The sequence below is a fragment of the Lepidothrix coronata genome, unplaced genomic scaffold (genome assembly GCF_001604755.1).
Source record: "Lepidothrix coronata isolate B3197 unplaced genomic scaffold, Lepidothrix_coronata-1.0 Scaffold23, whole genome shotgun sequence".
Lineage (NCBI taxonomy): Eukaryota > Metazoa > Chordata > Aves > Passeriformes > Pipridae > Lepidothrix > Lepidothrix coronata.
In genome coordinates, this window is record NW_016690203.1 from 377,126 (window position 1) to 395,913 (window position 18,788).

Here is an 18,788-nt window from a genome sequence, read left to right on the forward strand (position 1 = left end):
AGGCTTTTATTCACAGGGGTGGGGATTCACTTCTCAGAGTTATAATGAAGAACTGAAAAGAAACACCGAAGACAGATGCTGTGATATATCCATTTCTTTTTTAGTTTTCTTCCAGAGTTGTGTCTTTTCTAAAACACTGGTATTCTGAAGAAAAAATGGGCTGCTATACACGAGACTGATTCTGTTCCCAGCCTGAGGATCAACAGAGAACTGGGCCGTTAAGCTTACAGATGCATCAGGAGTGAGGGGACAGCGAGTGTGTCAGTGCAGGCCACACAGCAGATAGGTATGCATCCAGTCGATGGATGAGGCTATGTGTGTACATTTCATTAATGGAACAAAAGTAACTGGAGCAAACTGTGCAGCTAATGCTTTTACTCCTTTGAATTATTGTCAAGGAGGTATTGGTATAAATAAACATCCCTCCAGCTTATTTCACCTCTGAAAGCTACTCACTGTTTTAACTAAAGGACATTCAAGGATGAATAATGAATGTTACTATTTCTACATATTCCGTGAAATAATATGTCAAGCTGATTTCTCATATCATCTTCTACTAAAAGCTAAATGTAATAATAAAAGATACATGAATGTAAGCAAATTGTGGTGAAATACAGCTAATATATTGTACCATTACTCTTGTTTTAAGAAAAAAAAAAGTAGAAACCAATACTGATTTAAGTGCTATGAACCAAACAAAGCTTTTCTTAAGCAGAACTCAGTGGAGGGCCTAGGTGATACCTCCAGTCATGGAAAATATTCACACAGTCTTCATCCACAGTTTTAAGATCAATAACTGCTTCGGTATGTCATGCTTTAAACCCAACATTACTTGGTTTTGTCAGCTTTCTTGGCCATGCAGAACAGTTAGTGGACAGTCTTTCATGCCACCTGCTTGCACAGGCCTATGCTGCTAAGCAGTCTTGTAGATCTGGACAGGGGGATCCCACAAGTCTCTCACATTATCAGTGAAAATGCCAGGTTAGAAAGCTTCCTCACTGGGGACTGCCACAGACAATTTTGATGGTCCCACCTATTACCTGCATATTTTCCCGTGTGTTGAGGCAACCCAGTGGGCTGGGAAAACTAAACATTACAGAGAAGAACAATTTGTGTTAGCAACCATACCTGCACTTACTGGCAGGGAGGTTTTGTTGTTACTCTGGGGCCCTTTTTATGCTCCTCTGGACAAGCAAAGGGCATGCTAAGCCTTATGGAAACAGTCACGAGAAAATCCTCCTGTGCTCAGTGTAGGAGCACAGTGTTTCCTATCTATTCCCTCCACCCCTTTCTGTGGGGATGATGTGAGGAAGGAGGTGTGGCCAGAAAGTTGCTGCTTTCTAGTTTTTTTTGGCTCTGTCAAAGGCCTTTGTATTCAAGGGTAAACGGCAGGGACCTTGACGCTGCTCTAAATTTGTATGGATGTCTTAGAGGTCCCCAGAAGGACCAGATAACATGACAAAGCATGAAGCACAGCTTAGGTATAACAGAGAATTTGACCTTCAACCTGTGGTTGCTTTGAACAGGAGTTGATAATGGCATCTCAGACCAGACCTTTACTGCCAACCTTTGGGCATGGGCTTAGTCTGCAGTGAGAGGCTAGTTAATGCACAAGTATGGAAAAAGAAACATGGGAAAGCTCCAGGTTTGATACCTGAGTCCATCTGCAAAAGTATTTTTGCTTTGTTTTTGCTTTAACTTGTACACTGGAAAATTAGGAGGGGGAAAACCCCACTGTTTAAGTAGGCTTTTTGTAGCTGCATTGAGTCCCCTGGTTATTAGAGAGAAAAAAGATGCATTAATTTTTACCAAATTATGTTAGCAGGCTAGTGTACATGGTTTAGTAAAATACTTACTTTCTGAGTAATTGTAGCATGTTTTGGCTTTTAAAACCATCATTTCCAAAACAGATACTAATAATTTTAAAAAATATATTAGCTCATCTTGTCTCCACCTAGCAGAGAAATTATTTTGCATCCTACTAAAGTGGCTGTCTGGCTTCAGGAGGAGGATAGATTGGACCCTTAAGATAGACTTAAAGATTTAGCCACATGCTATTTTTGAGCTTTATTTTCTTGGTTACTGTCTTGTTCTTACCAGACTGAATTGCTGGAACTTCTCTGTAAACAGGATGAAACAATAGCAGCAAAGGTAGGATGCCATACCAAGCTGAATAAGGACCTCAAAGCCCACTACCATTTTAATGATGGCATTGTTAAGCAAAGTAGCCTCAAGATTAAATCCTTTTTTTCATTTAGAAAAACTAGCTATTATTGAGTGTTTTACTTTTAGCAACCAAAAATACTGTAGTGTTTGGCTTTCTTTTGAAACTCATGTAGTTTCAAAGCTGTTTGCAGCTGAAGATTGTCAGCCACTCACTGTACTTACTAAACAGGTTTAAAAGCAGACACGGTTAACAGGATGTGACATAGACTCTCTTCAGCACAGTACCTGACACATCCGTGTACTTTTCTAATAACTTTGAAAAGCTCAAGCTTAGAATGCAACAGGTCTTCTTAAAGTTTGAATCCAACAAGAAAGCCTTAAGAAAGGTATATCCCACGTGTATCTTATTGAGAATTATTTCAGTGAACTTTTGCTTATCAGTATTGAAAAGATGTGTTAAAACCAGTCTGACAACTTTTTTTTCGTAACGCCATGTGCTGGAGGGCCTTGAGAAAACAGTTTTGAAACAATATCAGAGCTGAACTACTGAAATGCTTTGAACAAGAAGAATGTTCATTAAACACATTTCCCTGTTTTTTGTTGTGTCCCAAACAACGAAGGTCAGATATTTCATGATTTACAGCCCCTTTTCTAGTGAGATGCTTCAGAAAGAGCTCAAAAGATTTGCATCTTGCAAGTAAGAACACGGTGGACTTAAAATGCTTAACCTACTCTGGTGCTTTTTCAAAATTTTAGCTGTGAATTCACTGGATCCTGTTTCAAAACATGCATATAAAAGTGTTAATTACCCACCCAGCTCCCCTTATCTTAATTTGCTGTAAGTCAGCCAACACCCACGGGAGAGGCTCCGCAGTGACTGGACCATGAGAGATGCAGACATTTCGTACTTCTTTGGAAAGAGTCTCTGTGGTATAATCCTGCTTTCTCTGAGTTGCTGTTAACTACAACTCCTTGGAGTGAAATTAGGTTTCATTGCCCAAGGCTGTACTCTTTTGTCTCCTGCAAAAGGGCTGTGCTTCAGGTCACAGGTCTGTGCATGGGTCCTCCCACCCAAGCCCAGGGCACAGTTAGAGCATCTGACAGATCAGCTCCTCTGCAGCCACCTCGCAGTGCTTGCTCTGCACTGAAGGTCTGAGGAGGAAAGACGTGGATAAGGACTTTGCAAAGCACATTAGCTTCCTATTTGGTTCCCCCCTTTCTAACCTCAGATTTCTCTGTACTTCTCAGCACCCCTTTTTTTTGATGTGTAGCAAAGCATTTCAGGTCAGAATGGGTTATTCAACAGCTCTGAAAAATACAGTCTCATTGTATACAGCTTGCTCTGAAAAATCAGACTTGAGTGCCACAAAAACATAAAATAAGAAGAAATCGTAGATGTCATTTTTTGGGACATACTTCCTGACACAAAGGAAGATGCAAGCAAATAGTAACATCATTCTACAGTGAGAGGGACTGGGTGAAGCATACCAGCTCAGACTAAAAATGAAATTTTGCTAAAGGGTAAGGGCCTTCCAGTACAGCTGATCATCAGCAGAATAATTTAAGAAAAAAAAGCACAGTGAGAGAAATGTATTACAAAAATGTCGGGCCTGACTCTGGAAATGTTTGTGAGTCATCAGGGATGCTACCCAGCAGGGAATTGTAAAGGAGGAATCTTCTTAACATCTAGGGCTGTTTTAAAGAGCTGCTGTTGATGGTACTTCCTTCTAGGCATTCCCGGGAGCTGTGTCTGTGTCTACTATGGTAGATAATAGATGGTGGATCCTGGTATTAGCAGGACCTTTTACACATCTGTCTTGGTATTTTCTTTGAAGTCTTGGGTAAAGGCAAACTAGAGTCTCAGTAGAGATGATTTTTGCAACACAGGAAACACCTGTACACTCTTCTCAAATTATTTCTCCATGTGACAAATGCACACCAGTTCTGCTATGTCACAAGGCCTTTTCACCCTAAAAGTTAAGGTCAGGAGTGACCTCACAAAAAAGCACTGGACAAGGCAAAATCTTTCCCCTAAACCTTCCCTCCTTTTGCCTCCTACTCCGTGTTCTGCCTTTCTGCCTTTTTTTCCCTGTATTATTCAACCCACAGCTTGCCTTCCTAGAAGCATCAATCCGTCATTCCCTATATTTATTTTTGTGTCTGTTCCTGAGTTGTCAAGGACCAGCAGATTCTTTTTTACTCCCAGTGTGCACAGCTACAGGCTGGTTTGCATCCAGAAGCTGTAGAAGTGATGCGATTTCTGCAATTTCTGAAACTTTTTCTTTAAACACGGTTATACAGCTGACACCTCTCTTCCTTGTTTAATGAGAGCCTACTCTATTTCATGCAATGAAGTGTGCATTGTTGATATAAGCAGGCCCAGAGCTGGGAGAGAGGGCTCCTGTTCCCAGCCTTTCTACATATTGCTGATTAGCTGCCCTCTCACTGCCTCACTTCCTTCAGCTGTGCAACAGCACTCACAAAACTGTCCTTTTCATTATAAAGTGATTTAAGATTCTTGATGAAGAACATGACATGAAATCAGACAGTCAAAGCTGTTGGAGAAGTATTATACACGACTGTCACTCTGTGGAGTTCTCCAATACCGTATTAGTATACACAAAGCAGCAGAAGTTTGTTCAAGGTTAGCATCTTCTACTCTTAAGCCTGGCTAGGATAGAATAGCATCTTAGATAAGAATATATTTGTGCAGTGTAATATCATTACTGTGGTCTTCGGATTTTGTCAAGTTCCTGGCAGAAGTGTGTGCAATAAGGGAAAAAAAAAAAAAGAAAGCAAGCGATTTCTCTTTTAACCAGTTATTAACCTTGAGACAGTCTATATACTTACATGGAGGTAGTAAATGTCATACAAACAGTATCTCTTCTTTTGTTCTCTGAAATCAGGATGGCTTCTAATCATTTAAGTGTTGCTATTTTATTAATAAGTGCTACTGTATATCTCTTAATATTTTACAGAAAACTGATAGTAGGTGAATTATGCAGTTGTAGAATTCCTTACAGTTGGGTATATCAGCATTTCTGTAACTTTATCTTTTCTCAGAGCAGGCCTCAGAAACTGGTCTTGTAGGATGTAACAAATATTGGATAATTCAGGAACAGATTTACAAGCACTTAGACCTGTCAGTTACACCATCTTATTTTCTTGCTGATGAATATGCCCAGCAAGACACTGAGGGTTTTTTTATGAGAAACTCAAAGTAACTGGAATTAAAATCCTTCCAATTAAAAAAAAAAATAACTGTAATTCATTGCACTGAATCATGTAAACAACTTTGATACTAGAGGCACTGCTCCTTAACCTGGTATCTGAATTTATTAGCAGATAGTTTCGATCTTGTTTTTAAAGTAACTGAAATGCACATCCAGATTTAGGATTCTGGATAGGGCATGAAAGCAACTCCATCTTCACTCTACTCCACCTCATCCTGTAAAAAAAAAGTTTTCCACCAAAGCAGCATCTATATAAGATGCACAGTAGTTGTACATGTTGTACATTTTATTAATCTGAAGCTGAGCCTTTTCATCTTTACACTATTTTACCTCCAGGTCCTGTAACAGCCTTGCACTGGGTCAGACACATGTTTTCCAAAGAATGCCCCAGAAAGCACTGTGTGGGTGGTATTATAACTCTGTATATTCCTACAATGGAGCAGTGTGTCTGTGTAATGGGATTGGGAATTTTGCTTTGGAGAGTTACTGTGAATGTTAAATGATAAATAAAATGTGGAAATGAAAAGAAGGCCCCGAAGAATGGAAAGCATCGTAGTAAGCCAACATTTATCTTTCTAACCGTGGGTCCTCTGAAGTCTGCGGAAAGGGTTTATGGATGAGACACGACTGGCAGAGAGCATGCAGCATTGTTGCTAAGAGCAGATCACCAGAACCCTGCAGAATCACAGAACACGTGGCTATTCAACATTTAAGTTAATAACTCATAGAACTTTGTGATATTCAGAAGCATTTGGCAAACATCTAATATTGCTGGACTGTTTAAAGATGTTTGCAGGTCACATTTACAAGTGGATGTCTCTTATGCAGTATTATTAACACCTCTTTTTGCTGTTGTTGGCACGCTAGCCTCTTCCCACTGTACCAGGAAACTGTATTCCATTCACAGATAGCTGACTCCATCCTCTAATTTTTCATGCAAACAGGCTATAGCAGAACATCCCTTTAGGAGATCTTTTTGTTATCCTCTGTAGAAATCATTATGGGTGCTTGATAATCAAAGAAAACCTTACTAAACATACAATTTATCAAATTATCTTTATAAACAGCTCTTATGTCACTCTTCTTTAAAGAAGAGTGACATAAGAGAAAAACCTATTTCTTCATTATATTGTGTGTATTCCTGAAAGCCTTTTCTTTTATGTTCACAGCAATCTTCCTATCTCCCTTTAATCACAGTGGCCTCCACCACTTTTCCCAGCTGTTTAGAATTCACTGGGAAGAATTTACCTTGTTTTCTTAGTAGTAGTTTTCGAAGTGCCTCAACATGCTGCAGCATATTTTACAAACAGTAGAGGATTTTAAATGAATAATTCTTACCAAGTTTCACTTTTAAATTAACTTCCTAGTATTATTCATAGAAAAGGCTGTTGGTAACTAGATTTGCTCTGGAATTTTTACACAAACTTCTGAAACTAAATTTTACTTTTACATCCTGAATTTTTCACTTATGTGTCTGAGTGCTGATTAGGCCCTCCTTGGGAGGGTTTGAGTCAAAGTGACTCGTTCAATATCCCAGTAGACTGGGCAGTTACCTGAGATGCAGGAAAATGTCTCCATTCATTTTCATCCTATTTTCATCAGAGATCACACAAGTAGTTATATGCATTATGCTATTAATTTTTAAAATGGGATGAGTGTAGTTCAGCATCTAATTCATACTCACCTGCTTAAGTTTCAGGGTTGCTCAGCAGCCATAGACACAACGAATGTGCTCAACATGTCTGAAAACCAGGCTATGTAGGTGCCTAGAAAATACAGAATCAAATAACTAAGTACAGGCATCCTAACTGGAAAAAAATAACTTTTTTTTTTTAATTTATTGAATATGGGTGAAGTATTGGTTCCTAGCAGAAACAGAGCATATAACTTAATGGATCTCATGCTCATTCAGATGTGGCAGATCTGACATGTACGTTTATGATGTCTGGCAAATGTAATTATTTTTCTATTTAAAAACTAAAATGTAGTTACTAATCCAGTAGTCTGATTTTACACATTTGTTTCACTTTTTAAATTCTAAAAAAGGTAGTAATATGTTCCCTAAATTTTGGGGAGAAACAGCTTGTAGTGTGACGTGATGTATTTTACTGATCCTGGAAGGTTAGTTTAGGCCCTCCTAATTACATGAAATTCCCTCTTCTCACATAGCCCTGGGATAATTGGATTGTATGGCATTCCAAAGCCTTTGGGATGCTAAAATAATCATGCATTAACCCTATAAACATAATTCTGCTTTGATGTTCTCACTACTAGCTGCTAGCTGAATAATTACAGTTCCCTTGTGATCAACTTTCATATGATAAGAGTGATAGCAATGATAAAGAGGATGAAAAAAGTTGCAAGACCCTTGAAATGTGTCTTTAGTTCTTACAAAGAAAGGACATCAATTTATAGGAACTGATGTCGAGCAGGCCATGCAATTAAAGCTTTTGGTCCCCGTTTCATTACTGGAGGAAAGTGGGGCTTGCACTGAATTGTGGGGAGCAGCCACAGGAACTGGTTGTGGCTTTCTGGCTGAGATAAGTTTATGCTGTTCCCTTTGGCAAATCCTTGTCTTATAAATTCCTCAACGCTTTGTTCAAAGTACAGCTGTGTTTCAATAATAACTTATTTCTGTATAATTCCAAGTTCAGTGGTTTTTGTTACATACACTGCTAACATTTTCACACGAGTACTCCAGCTGTACAGCAGTTCTCTGCAGTCAGCACTAGCCAAAAATCATGCCAGGAACTATCTGTATTAGGTTCCATGTTACCAAACTTTTGTATACTGAACTATGATACACTACTCCCATCTTACTTTCTCTTCATTCCACTGTTGTCCCAGCTCTCGAAAACTCACCCCTTTTATGCCAACTTATCCTCAATTTACTGCCACAAGATTTTGCCGTTGTTCCTATTTACACACTATATTATCACAGTACCAAGTTTTGCAAGAGCTGTCCGTTTCCAGATAGGAAGTCTGAGCCTGCTCATTCTTTGCCAGTGTGGTAATGTGTTCATCATAGGACAGGACTAAGGATACCAGCTCTACTGAATCAGCACATGCAAGCAGGCACAAGGAATATTTCCTCTCTTTTGCTGTGTCAATATCCTGGAGTCTAGACCAGAGACATCACCTGTGGATCTGTCTTTGAGATTACCCCAAGAAAAGTATACGGACTGCAGTGAATTGTGTCTGCTGGCTCATGGGTCAGGGATCAACATAGAAACATCAAGCAGGGTTTTTACTGATTAAGTCTGTGCCCAGAGAATGACCGACTACATCTTCTGAGGTGAATCATTCCCATATATAGCAGAAACCACAGTTCAGAATTTCAAGTCACTTAGGAGACTATTTGCTACTCAGTTCTTGATTACATATAAGTATAGCCATAGCAAAACTCCTATAAATACCAGATAAAAATAAACAGGAAACAAAAACAAGCTTACTTTTCAGTCAGAGAGAACTCTCATGCAATTTTCTAGTCTTGTTTAGCATGTGTGTATGTGCATGCAGGGGGATGCATCCTTCAACAGATGATATTTTTACATGTAGACCACTGCTCAGGAGGCTTTAAGGTGAATTGATGACATTCATTTTTATGTGTATTTTAAATCAGGCTTTACATCCAGATCTCAAGAGGTAAGAAGAGAGTGCTCCAATCCACTGTGTTACTGGGCACCTTAGCAGTGTTCTCCTGAGCCCTTCTCTTGGATTGTCTGCTGTATAACTCTTATTCTAGTAACATTAGGCCCTACCCTCAGGCCTATTCTTGTTGGTTTTTTTTGTTTGTTTGTTTGTTTTGTTTGTTTTGTTTCTTTGCGTTTAACCATTTCAAAAATCATTTTGCTGAACTATTCAGGCTGCTCATTTGCACTTTAAGAATTACCTTTAGCCACTTTTGTAAGGGAAAGGACATAGAAGAAAACAAAACCTAATGAAACAAACTCAGAAGATGTATGTGAAGTGAGTACATAAGATTGTTCAGAAAATTGAGAACATCTTATTTGCAGTTGCCATTTAATCAAAATTCGTACCTGAGAAGATTATTTCACTGGTGAGTTTAGAGAGCCACTGCAGTCTATTATCACTTCACAAGAGATTGCAGGAAAAAATTTTGCATGACTGTTAGGATTTCAGGATATTTTCATAGACATTAATCCCAAGCAATTTGATCCTTTACTGTAAACACTGACTGCAAGCTGAAAATTTGGAGTTTAAATGTCTTCTGCCCTTTCTAGTTACTTGGAGTTGTTTGAGGAGGAGGCTGATGTCTGTGACCTGTTCTTAGAAATCATTTGTTTCAGGAGTTGAGATTTCCATTAGGTGAATCATTTTGGGTAACAGCTTTCTTGCGCTCGTTTTGATAAGAGTGGTTTAGGGTTTTTTTCCTTTTCAAGTTTCATTTTAGTTAGAGCACAGTCCCATCTGACCACCGAAGTAATTGAAAACAAAAAAAAAAAAAAAAGAAGTTTAGTAGCACTTTTACCTTACCTACCAAATCTTTCCTCTCTAGATGCTCATTAAGAGAGTTTTCACCTTCTTTGCATTGCACAGAAGTAAAGAAGATGATGGAACATATTATCTATTATCCAAGTTGAAGACAGGAATGCAGAAAAATGTATTGAGAATACTTTATTCTGAAGAATCCTTTATTTTAAAACAAGTGAATGTAGAGTGACAAATGAAGGTTTAAGTGTCAATATTAGGAATTAAATACTCTTATCCACATTGTCCTAATATTCAGACACTTTGCAATTATTGAGTTTTCTTTTTGTAGAAGCAAATACTTTCTTATATGAAAGCTTGGGTCCACTTCTTATGCCAGGAAAAACCTTCTGCTGACAGTTTTTGCTGTGGAAGTCATAATGTCCGTAGAAGAATTCCTTTTACCTGTCTTAATCATGTCTCCATTATGGACAATCTGCTAATACAGCATAGCTGTTTTGACAAGCAAAGAGCTCTACTGGTGTAGTTATGCCCCTATATGCTGCAGCAGAGTATATCTACCCCCGATACAATTTACGTCAGCAAAACCGTACTTTTGCCGGTGTGGCTTGTCTGAATAACACAAGCTGTGCTGGTGAAAGTATGGTTCTGACTGCATAACTCTGAACATTCACTGTTTTTGGTATCGTAGCTCGGTTTTCACCTCAGTTGCAAATCGTATCCCTTTGTACATCTGACCAGTGTGAGTATGCCTGCAGAACTTTATGGCATAGACCTGTCCCAACACAATTTTGCTTCTGGTTTAAGGAGGCACAAAGCTCAATTTAAGCAGGTACAAAAGCATAAGTGACTCTCTTCATGCTCATTTACCTGAGCCCTACCATTTTCTTCTGCTTTCCCCTTGATTCTTTGCCTACTGCATCCACTGGCCATTTTTTCCTGGTAGTTCGGTTCCTCTCTACTCTTCCCCAAATCCTGTCACTGCAGCCTCCCCCGAGTAATGTTAATCTCTGCCCTTGAAAATTTTCCTGCTTTTTCCTTCCCTGCAGGATAACTGCTTCCTTGCATGCTTTCTTCATGACTGCTGCCTCACTTCCTATTTCTTTGCTTCTCTGCTGCTTGCTGGCCCTCTCTACCTATTTTCTGCTACTTTGTGGGTGCATCTCAAAGCATTGTCTACTGTATTTTCCCTGGGCTGGTTGGGGTTTCCTTCTTCCCATCCCCTTTTCTACTTGCACTCTTTAGGATAAAATTAGCTGTGCTACGAAGTTAAGAAAAAAAAAAAATGTAGACTGGAAAAATCATCCCGATAGCAAACCCTGCAAGAGTATGGACCAAGCTCCCAACAGTAGCTGTCAAATCCTCCATAACTGAGGATACTTAAAACTAAACCAAGACCGTAAAGAAAAGTAAACTGCATAGAGAAATACCATGGCAGCCTCAGGGAATGAACAGCAGGCATCTTCCATTTCTAGCCTATAACACCGAAAGATAGTAAGTGATGCTTCAGCTGGATATTGCTGCCTTCCTTTAGCTGCTGATGTCGCCACTGGTGCTACTGCAGCCCTTTGAACAACTGAACATGAAGAAGCTACTGTTAGCATGAGCATTTATTTTACTTGTGAGAGGTTTCAGAATCCACTCTCCCTAGCAAATGGGACAGGGGAAGCACACAGCTGGCTTACTACTTGCCTTCAGGAGGGAAAATAATCGCATTTAAGCCAACAATCAATTAGGTGTGAGAGGCTGGGTGGTCAATAAGAATGAAACATGTCATGTTCAGTACCAAATCACAAGCTGGGCATTAAACACTAACTTCTTTTTGCACACCTGTGTTTTTTGCATTACCTGGGCAACAATGCAGAGTTTTAAAACAAGTGAAAGTATTGCAGCGGGTGTTTTTGCTTACTGTTGTTCTTTTTCCCACTCTGTCTCTACATAGACACACTTGCACACAGGTTATGCAGCCTGTTTCTGAGGTGCACATTAATGAACACAGAACTGCTTTAGAATGTAAATGTCAAACATCTGCCTGTTAGTTTTTTCATGCTATCTTTTTAAACAGTCTAAGTAGGCTGTGCTGTTCCAAAATCTGCTAACTAATTAAATCTGCAGGAGGGAATCTTACTTGTAGTCATTTAAAACATACTATTTTTAAATCCTTCTCTTTTAAGAATTTTCATTACTAAAACTGCATTAACACTCTTTTGTGCCTCTGGTATTTCTTTTGGTTACAAGGCTTATTATCAGTTGATTATCCCTTTAGCCATTATCTGTAGTTATGACTTTATATCTTGAAAGAATAGGTTTAGGTTGGTGAACTTCCCTAAAAAGGATTTAGAAACACTGGTTATTGCTACAATAGTATAGGGGAATAGTTTTTGCTACTTTTCACATCCTGAAAACCAGAGCTGGGGAAAGGGACTAGTTCATCAAGCTTGTCCAGTCCTAGCAGCAGGGCTGCTCTGCATTGCATCCATCAGCTGGAGACTCCCACAGTGAAAGGAGAGAAGGAGATAGGACTAGCAATTATTGCAGCCAGAGACTTTAAGCAGTTCTGCAACATGCCCTACAGGCTGTGATCTGGGTGGGGGGGAAAAAGTGGTGTGGGTTTCAGAAATACTGTCTCTGTATTTCCAGATGAGTCCTTTGTCAAAAGGTAGTCTTGTGAGTCAGCTCAAGGTCAGTTTTCCAGTGCTGAAATGTCTCAGGGCAAACAGGGAGCAAATACTTATACTTGATCTTTTATTTTTGCTGTTTGTTATCACTAAATGTCTACTGAGAAGAATCACACAGCAGAGTGGCTGACTTTGTGCCTGAAGAACTACACTGGGATTTGGGGAGAAATACTGGTTTTAATTCCAGCCTTGCCACTACCAGGCTGTTGTGATGTGAAGGAAATTGCTGAAGCACGCTGGGATACCTCAGCTTTTCTTTCACACTGTGAAGGCTAATGTTAAGATAAATTTGGACTGAAACTTTGGCCTTGACTTTCTGATCATCCAAAGCTGCCCTTGGATATAGTGGGTGGGGATGCTGCAGGAGCAAGTTCCACCACTCCCTCGCTCCCCAGCAGCCTGATTTCCAGAGGCCACGGTACTTGAGCACGGTGGTGCATCACATTTCCCTACGTGGGGAAAACGGGAATGCTGTATGATGCCGTGTCATCAGACAAATGCTCTGAGAGGGTTTGCAGCTGGTCTTACATGATGTGCTTTTCTGTGTGGTTTTCCGATACACAAATTCACCAAGTTTAATTTTCCAAGCAATTTATAGGAAATATATTTAGTTAAACTTTTATTCTGTATAATTCCCTGCCTCTGTGGTGGTCACACTTGTCAGTTCTGCATTAGTATATAAGGGATTTTTGATCCAAGAAACCTGTGTCTCAGTTGAAGGAAAAAAACCCACTAAAGCAAAGCAAAACCCCAACCCATGAGAAGACTCAGCAGTAGCATGTTTGTTCATTTAAAGAAATAACTGGTTGAAACATAAAGGAAATTCAAGCATTTCTTTGGGTCTTAGGTTTTATAAAGACTTATTTCTCAAAGCCCTCAGGGCTGTATTCTCTGATCCTCCAAGCAGGCTTTGCCCTGCATTAGTATGTCATCTGAGTTCTGCCTCTTGACACGAGTGAGGACATCAGGAAAAGGATGGCAGTGAGAGGACTCTATGCTATGCAGGCAGGCATAAGCTCAGGCAGGGCATGGGGCTTCCGATGCCTCTGACGTCCTCTGTGGCTGGACAGCCACACCGCAGGGTGAGGGAGCTGGGGCCTGGCAGCTGCCCTCACCCAGCAGTCATGAGGTGTTAGAAAGTCAGGGTCCAGCCCTGCCTCTTACAGCATATGAAATACTCCTGGTTAGTCAGAGAACTGCCTCACTCAGAACTGTTTTGGCTGAAAGGGTTCTGTAAGTTTACAAGAAATTAAAGTAACTTCTAAATACCATGATCTAAGGCAGAGAACATTGATAATGTCAAATAAGATGGGGGAAGGGGGAAAGATTTTCTAGCTAACCTTTAACTCCTCTTTTACTGCCAATGTTAGCTTTAGTCTCCATGCTTTAAGACATCCTCAGATTGCAGCCTTCCTATAAGCTACACATCCTGTTTTTCTTCTCTCCTTGAATACCTTTAATCAGCATCTCTGATATTTGAATTGTGGGTGGGGGCTGAGTTGTCCTTTTCTTGGGACCACAGCAGGTGGCTTTTATGTCACCCAGTGGTGTTAATGAATTTGATAACACACTAAACACCTTCACAAAACTATTGTTTTTATTTCTACTATTGCTCATTGTATTTAACATCACAGTGTAGGATTAGAGAGCTATGCGAGGGTTATATAAAAACTAGAGAAAGTCTTGCCCCTTAGTGTGTTTATCATCACTATTAAGTATTGATATCACAATACCCAGAAACTGGATATTGTATAGAAACTGACTAGTCCTAGGAGATAAAAGACTTACTACTTAAACTGTTATAGAGCAGTCACAGGAGATGGGCTAAACCACAGTAATGTAGATGGTAAAAATTGCAGTGATGAAAACAGCTGTATCATGTAGTAACATTCTGGGAGAGTCATTCATAACAGTGGGTTTTATTATACAAAAAGTATCTCTACCTTCTCTTTCACTCCAATAAATAATAATAAAAACCCCCATTTGCCCCAAATTTCACATTCAATATTAGACCACAATAGTTTTTCTACCTCCCTGATGCATTATAAAAGTTCAAATGACAGAAAGTTGGAAAACTGAGTTGTTTTAATTTCTGTTGCCTTGCAATAGCTCAGAATTATAATTAATTCCTAAACTATTAAAAGACATATCACTTTTTACTATTTCATAAACCCTGGTAGTTAACCAGGTTTTTTTGTTATTACATTACCCTTTTGCATTGTTAGGGGGTTTGTGTGTTTGTTTATTTTTTTAATTTCTAGCATTAATGTAACACGGTATGTACTGGTTCACCCCTCATTACATCTTTCTGAAAGAACAGGGATGTTAAAAACACAAATGCAATTTAAAAATTATCTACATATTTTCTCCAAGTACTAAAATCCTAATTTTTTTCCAATGCGAGCTTTACATTTTCACATTTCTAGAGCAGATGCTGAATTGAAAAACACTTGTTCTTCTATTCCATCTATGCTTGCTAATCTTCCTACATGGAAGGCTCTTCAGCACCTCTGAAGTTAGAAAATACATCAAGGGTAGATGAGAATCTTCATACAGAAGTGGTCCAAAATGCCCCCAAGACTACTCTAGAGATATTAGCCAGAGATCAATGACACATGCATTGCTAACCTCCAAATATGATTACCCATACAGGAATTTTCACCAGTTTCACTTGCAGCCACTTATGTAAATGGCTGTGTAAACCAGGCCCAGTCTCCGTGAGTCCATATGTACGTGCTGTGCAGGCTTAAATCACAGCAGTCTTGCAATGTGAACAATATGTTTTAAGGGCTGAGCCTGAGACGGTCAAACTGCTCAGGTTTTTGTTTAATTGGATGCCTGACCACAAGAGATACTGAAGTAAAGATGTAAGCTGGCTACAAAGCTGTTGAATTTACCAGGAGCTCTGCCACTGCAGGTTGGCAGGTACAACGGGGACAGAGATGAAAAGGTTAAAGACACTTTGCGATCAATTTATTTGTAATGGCTTCCCTTGACTGTTTTTGGTAAAATAAGAACAATGAGAATGTGCTTTCTAATGTTTGTGGCTCATATTGTGGGGTAAAGCATGATATTGCTCTTCTGTCAGTCAGCAACTCCGCTTTAACAGAGCTTAATGGTATTAAAATTTATCTACAAAGCTCATGTGTAACACTGCACAAAACTCAGGTGACAAAAATTCAGCCTGCAGAAACCACACAACAAACACAAGCAGGTTAAAGCTGCAGTTTCGGGTTCTGAATGCACACACGTGTGCGCCTTTCGGTTTTGCAGCTTTGGCTTTTCCAAGTTCCAGCTCACCACACCTGCAGGTGTTTTACTTGGGAGTCCATAAGGGAAGAGAGCTATTCCTGACATGAAGCACAGCTCACATCTTTCAGACAGGACCTGTGTATTCTGGACTTGTATGCCTTTATCCAGTACTTGAAAAGAATGGTGCAAATGAAGTTAATCATGACATCTTACAGGCAACGGACCGTTTTTGAAAAGAGTAGGCTTACTGCCACATACCTGGAACTTAGCCTTCTTTTCCATGTGAATCCCTTTTCAATGAGGAGATAGGATACCATATAAGCTGGTACAAGCCTTTTGCCCAGAGGTCATAACTTGATTTCTTTAAAAAAAACAGCCAGAGACTTCAGGTTCCATCTCACCAATAGCAGTTTTAAAAGGCCTAGCTTTAGTAGCTTTAGACATAGTGTAAATAACCATTTCCATAAAGTGTAAACGGGTAACTGGTTCCTGCTATACTCATTAGGACACTCCTCGGAAGCAGTGTTGGTTTACTTTTTTTTTTCCCTATCAAGCTTTCAAGATGGAGTGTTGCCAAATATTTTGTTTTTATGTACTGTTATTATTTGTCACACAACTCTAAACCGGTACTGTCTTTAAAGTGAAAGCCCCACGACTCTGAACACACCTCTCCATCACTTGTTGAGTCTTCTTCTACATCTCTGAACTTCCACTGCAGGGAAAGTGGAGGAAGGACCGTGCATGCAGTGCCGTGCACAGCGCCTGTGCAGCGTGTAACTACCCGTGCTTGCAAGCAGCCGCATCTTGCCTTTGATTAGGAACAGCATTTGGACCTCCTGTTCCAATGCTGATGTTCAGGGTCCTGTTAAATTTCACGTCCTTTAGGTTTCGTCAGCTGGATGGATGACTGACCCCAGCTGAGACCCAAATCGCGCAAGGACGAAAGTTTCTGAGGAAACAAACAAACACAACCAGAAGCCGACTTCTGCCAACAGAGCAGCGGGCTGCGGACGCTGTACCTGGTGAGGCACTGGGCTGGGAAGAGGAGGAGGAGGACGCACAGACATTTTCACGGGCAGCGGAGAGCCCCGATGAATTCCTTAAAGCCGGCAGCGCGACACCACCACCGGCGGCTCCGGATGCGCTCCAGCCCCGAGCCGGGGAGAGCCGCCTGCTCGGGGGACACGCACGCCCGGCCCGGACCGTGGCCGCCGGCCGGGCCGGGCCGGGTTGGGCCGGGCAGGGCAGGCCCGCCTGGGAGAGCCCCGGGAGAGCCCCGCGGGCGCGGCCGCCGGAGCAGCGGGAGGGCGCGGGGCGCCGCGTGGCACCTGGCCGCCCCCCCGCTCCCCCCGCGCCTGCCCGGGGCATCCCGCTGCTGCGCTGCCGGGCGCAGGAGGGAGGGAGAGAGGGAGGAAGAAGCGGGGGGGAGGAAAGTTGTGCTCACTCCTCTCCTTGGAGGCGCCCCTCCCTCCCCGCGACGAGGGCGAGTTAGAGATGCTATTTGCAACAGGCTACTGCTGCCGCGGTAGCGCGTCCCCGGGAGAGGAGCCGGAGCGACACGTGATGTGTCTCCTTATCAGGGTGCGCGGGGCAGCGCGGGGGCGGGCAGGGGGCGGGGGCGCCCGCGGAGCGCGGCGCGGCGGGGTCCCTAACCGTGCCCATCTCTCCCCTCCAGGGAGGCGCGGAGGACGGGAAGTTAGCGCGGAGTTGATGAACTTTGCACATCCACAGAAACGCCATTTTGATTCCTTTTTCCGGAACAAGTTTGCGGCTCCCTCCCGTGCGCGCTCCCCCCGGCGCGCCCCCGCGCCCCCCCGGCGGCCCATCCTCCCGGCATGTCGCGGCGCAAGCAGCCCAGCCCCAGCAAAGTCCGGCGTAAGTACCGCGGGGCTGCCCGGCCGCCGCGCTCCCTCACAAAGGGCAGGAGCGTGCTTTAACTCCGGAGGGATCTATTTTTTTTTTCCCCTCTTCTTTTCTTTTTCTTAAGGTGAGGGGGGGGAGAAAGAGGAGGAAAAATAAACTTCTTGGAGGGGGCAGGCGCGGGGGTGAGGACGTTGCAGCCTGTCGGCTGGTTGTGCGACTTATTTTTAAAAATGAAATGCTTGTTACTGGGGGGAAAAAGTTTCCTTTAAAAAAAAAAAAAGAGGAGGAAAAAAGTTTGGCTGGCAGCGGTGATGATGATGAGTTCGTGCAGCCTCCCTCTTCCCTTCCCCCGCTCCTCCCTCTCCTCTCCTCCCTCCGCGGCTCCTGTTTTTTTTTTTTTTTTTTTCCCCTTCCCTGTTGCAGACTTTCTACCAACCAGCGGCACCAGCCGCGGCGTTTTGCCTTCAGGACCTGATGCTCATCCATATTAAACCGTCTGAGCTCAGGCTGGCAGCGGTGATGATGATGAGTTCGTGCAGCCTCCCTCTTCCCTTCCCCCGCTCCTCCCTCCTCCCTCCGCGGCTCCTGTTTTTTTTTTTTTTTTCCCCTTCCCTGTTGCAGACTTTCTACCAACCAGCGGCACCAGCCGCGGCGTTTTGCCTTCAGGACCTGATGCTCATCCATATTAAACCGTCTGAGCTCAGGAATCCGGCCAGATCATCCCCCCCCTCCTGCTGCAAAGTTTATTTTTAACCAGCCACCGCCACAATTTGGATGGGGCTGCGAGGAAGCAACATCTTCTAGCCCGGCTCGCCCCCGTCTCCCGAGATTGCCTTTTAACTTTTCCTTCGGGCTTATTTTCCTGCCGGCGGTGGCGGCGGGTCCCGCGGCGGCCCCTGCCCGCTGTTCCCGGCTGGGAGGGCCGCGCCGGAGCTGGGAAGTTGGGATGAAGGCGCCCCTTCTTCGCAGGTAGAGCCGGCTTGCGCTGCGCATCTCTCCGCTGACTTTCCGCCCCCCCGGCGGGGCTGGACGGCCGTGCCTGCCCTTCCTCGGCACCCTGATACCTCTCCCCTCTCCTCTCTCCCCCTCTTCCTCACTTTATTTTATTTTTTCCCCTTTCCTCCACTTTCTCCAGCCGCTCCCC

General features: G+C 42.3%; 1 protein-coding gene and 1 long non-coding RNA gene across 4 annotated transcripts in view; one reads left to right on the plus strand and one right to left on the minus strand.

The window, feature by feature from the left end:
• Nucleotides 1–14,424: 14,424 nt before the first annotated feature.
• On the minus strand, nt 14,425–16,932 carry LOC108494210. Its single transcript, XR_001873773.1, has 2 exons — nt 15,778–16,932; nt 14,425–15,039 (listed from the first exon to the last, which is right to left on the minus strand). It is a non-coding gene; the product is annotated as an uncharacterized LOC108494210 (long non-coding RNA).
• A 669-nt stretch (nt 16,933–17,601) lies between these two features.
• RREB1 (ras responsive element binding protein 1) overlaps nt 17,602–18,788 on the plus strand; it is a 124,639-nt gene continuing 123,452 nt past the window's right edge. For 2 of the 3 annotated variants that reach the window (XM_017808438.1, XM_017808444.1), the window contains exon 1: nt 17,602–17,656. In XM_017808438.1, the coding sequence (XP_017663927.1) occupies nt 17,617–17,656 (40 nt within the window). In that variant the 5' untranslated portion in view covers nt 17,602–17,616. Of the gene's footprint in view, nt 17,657–18,293; nt 18,614–18,788 lie in introns of those variants that run through there. The other variant, XM_017808440.1, reaches the window with a different exon arrangement.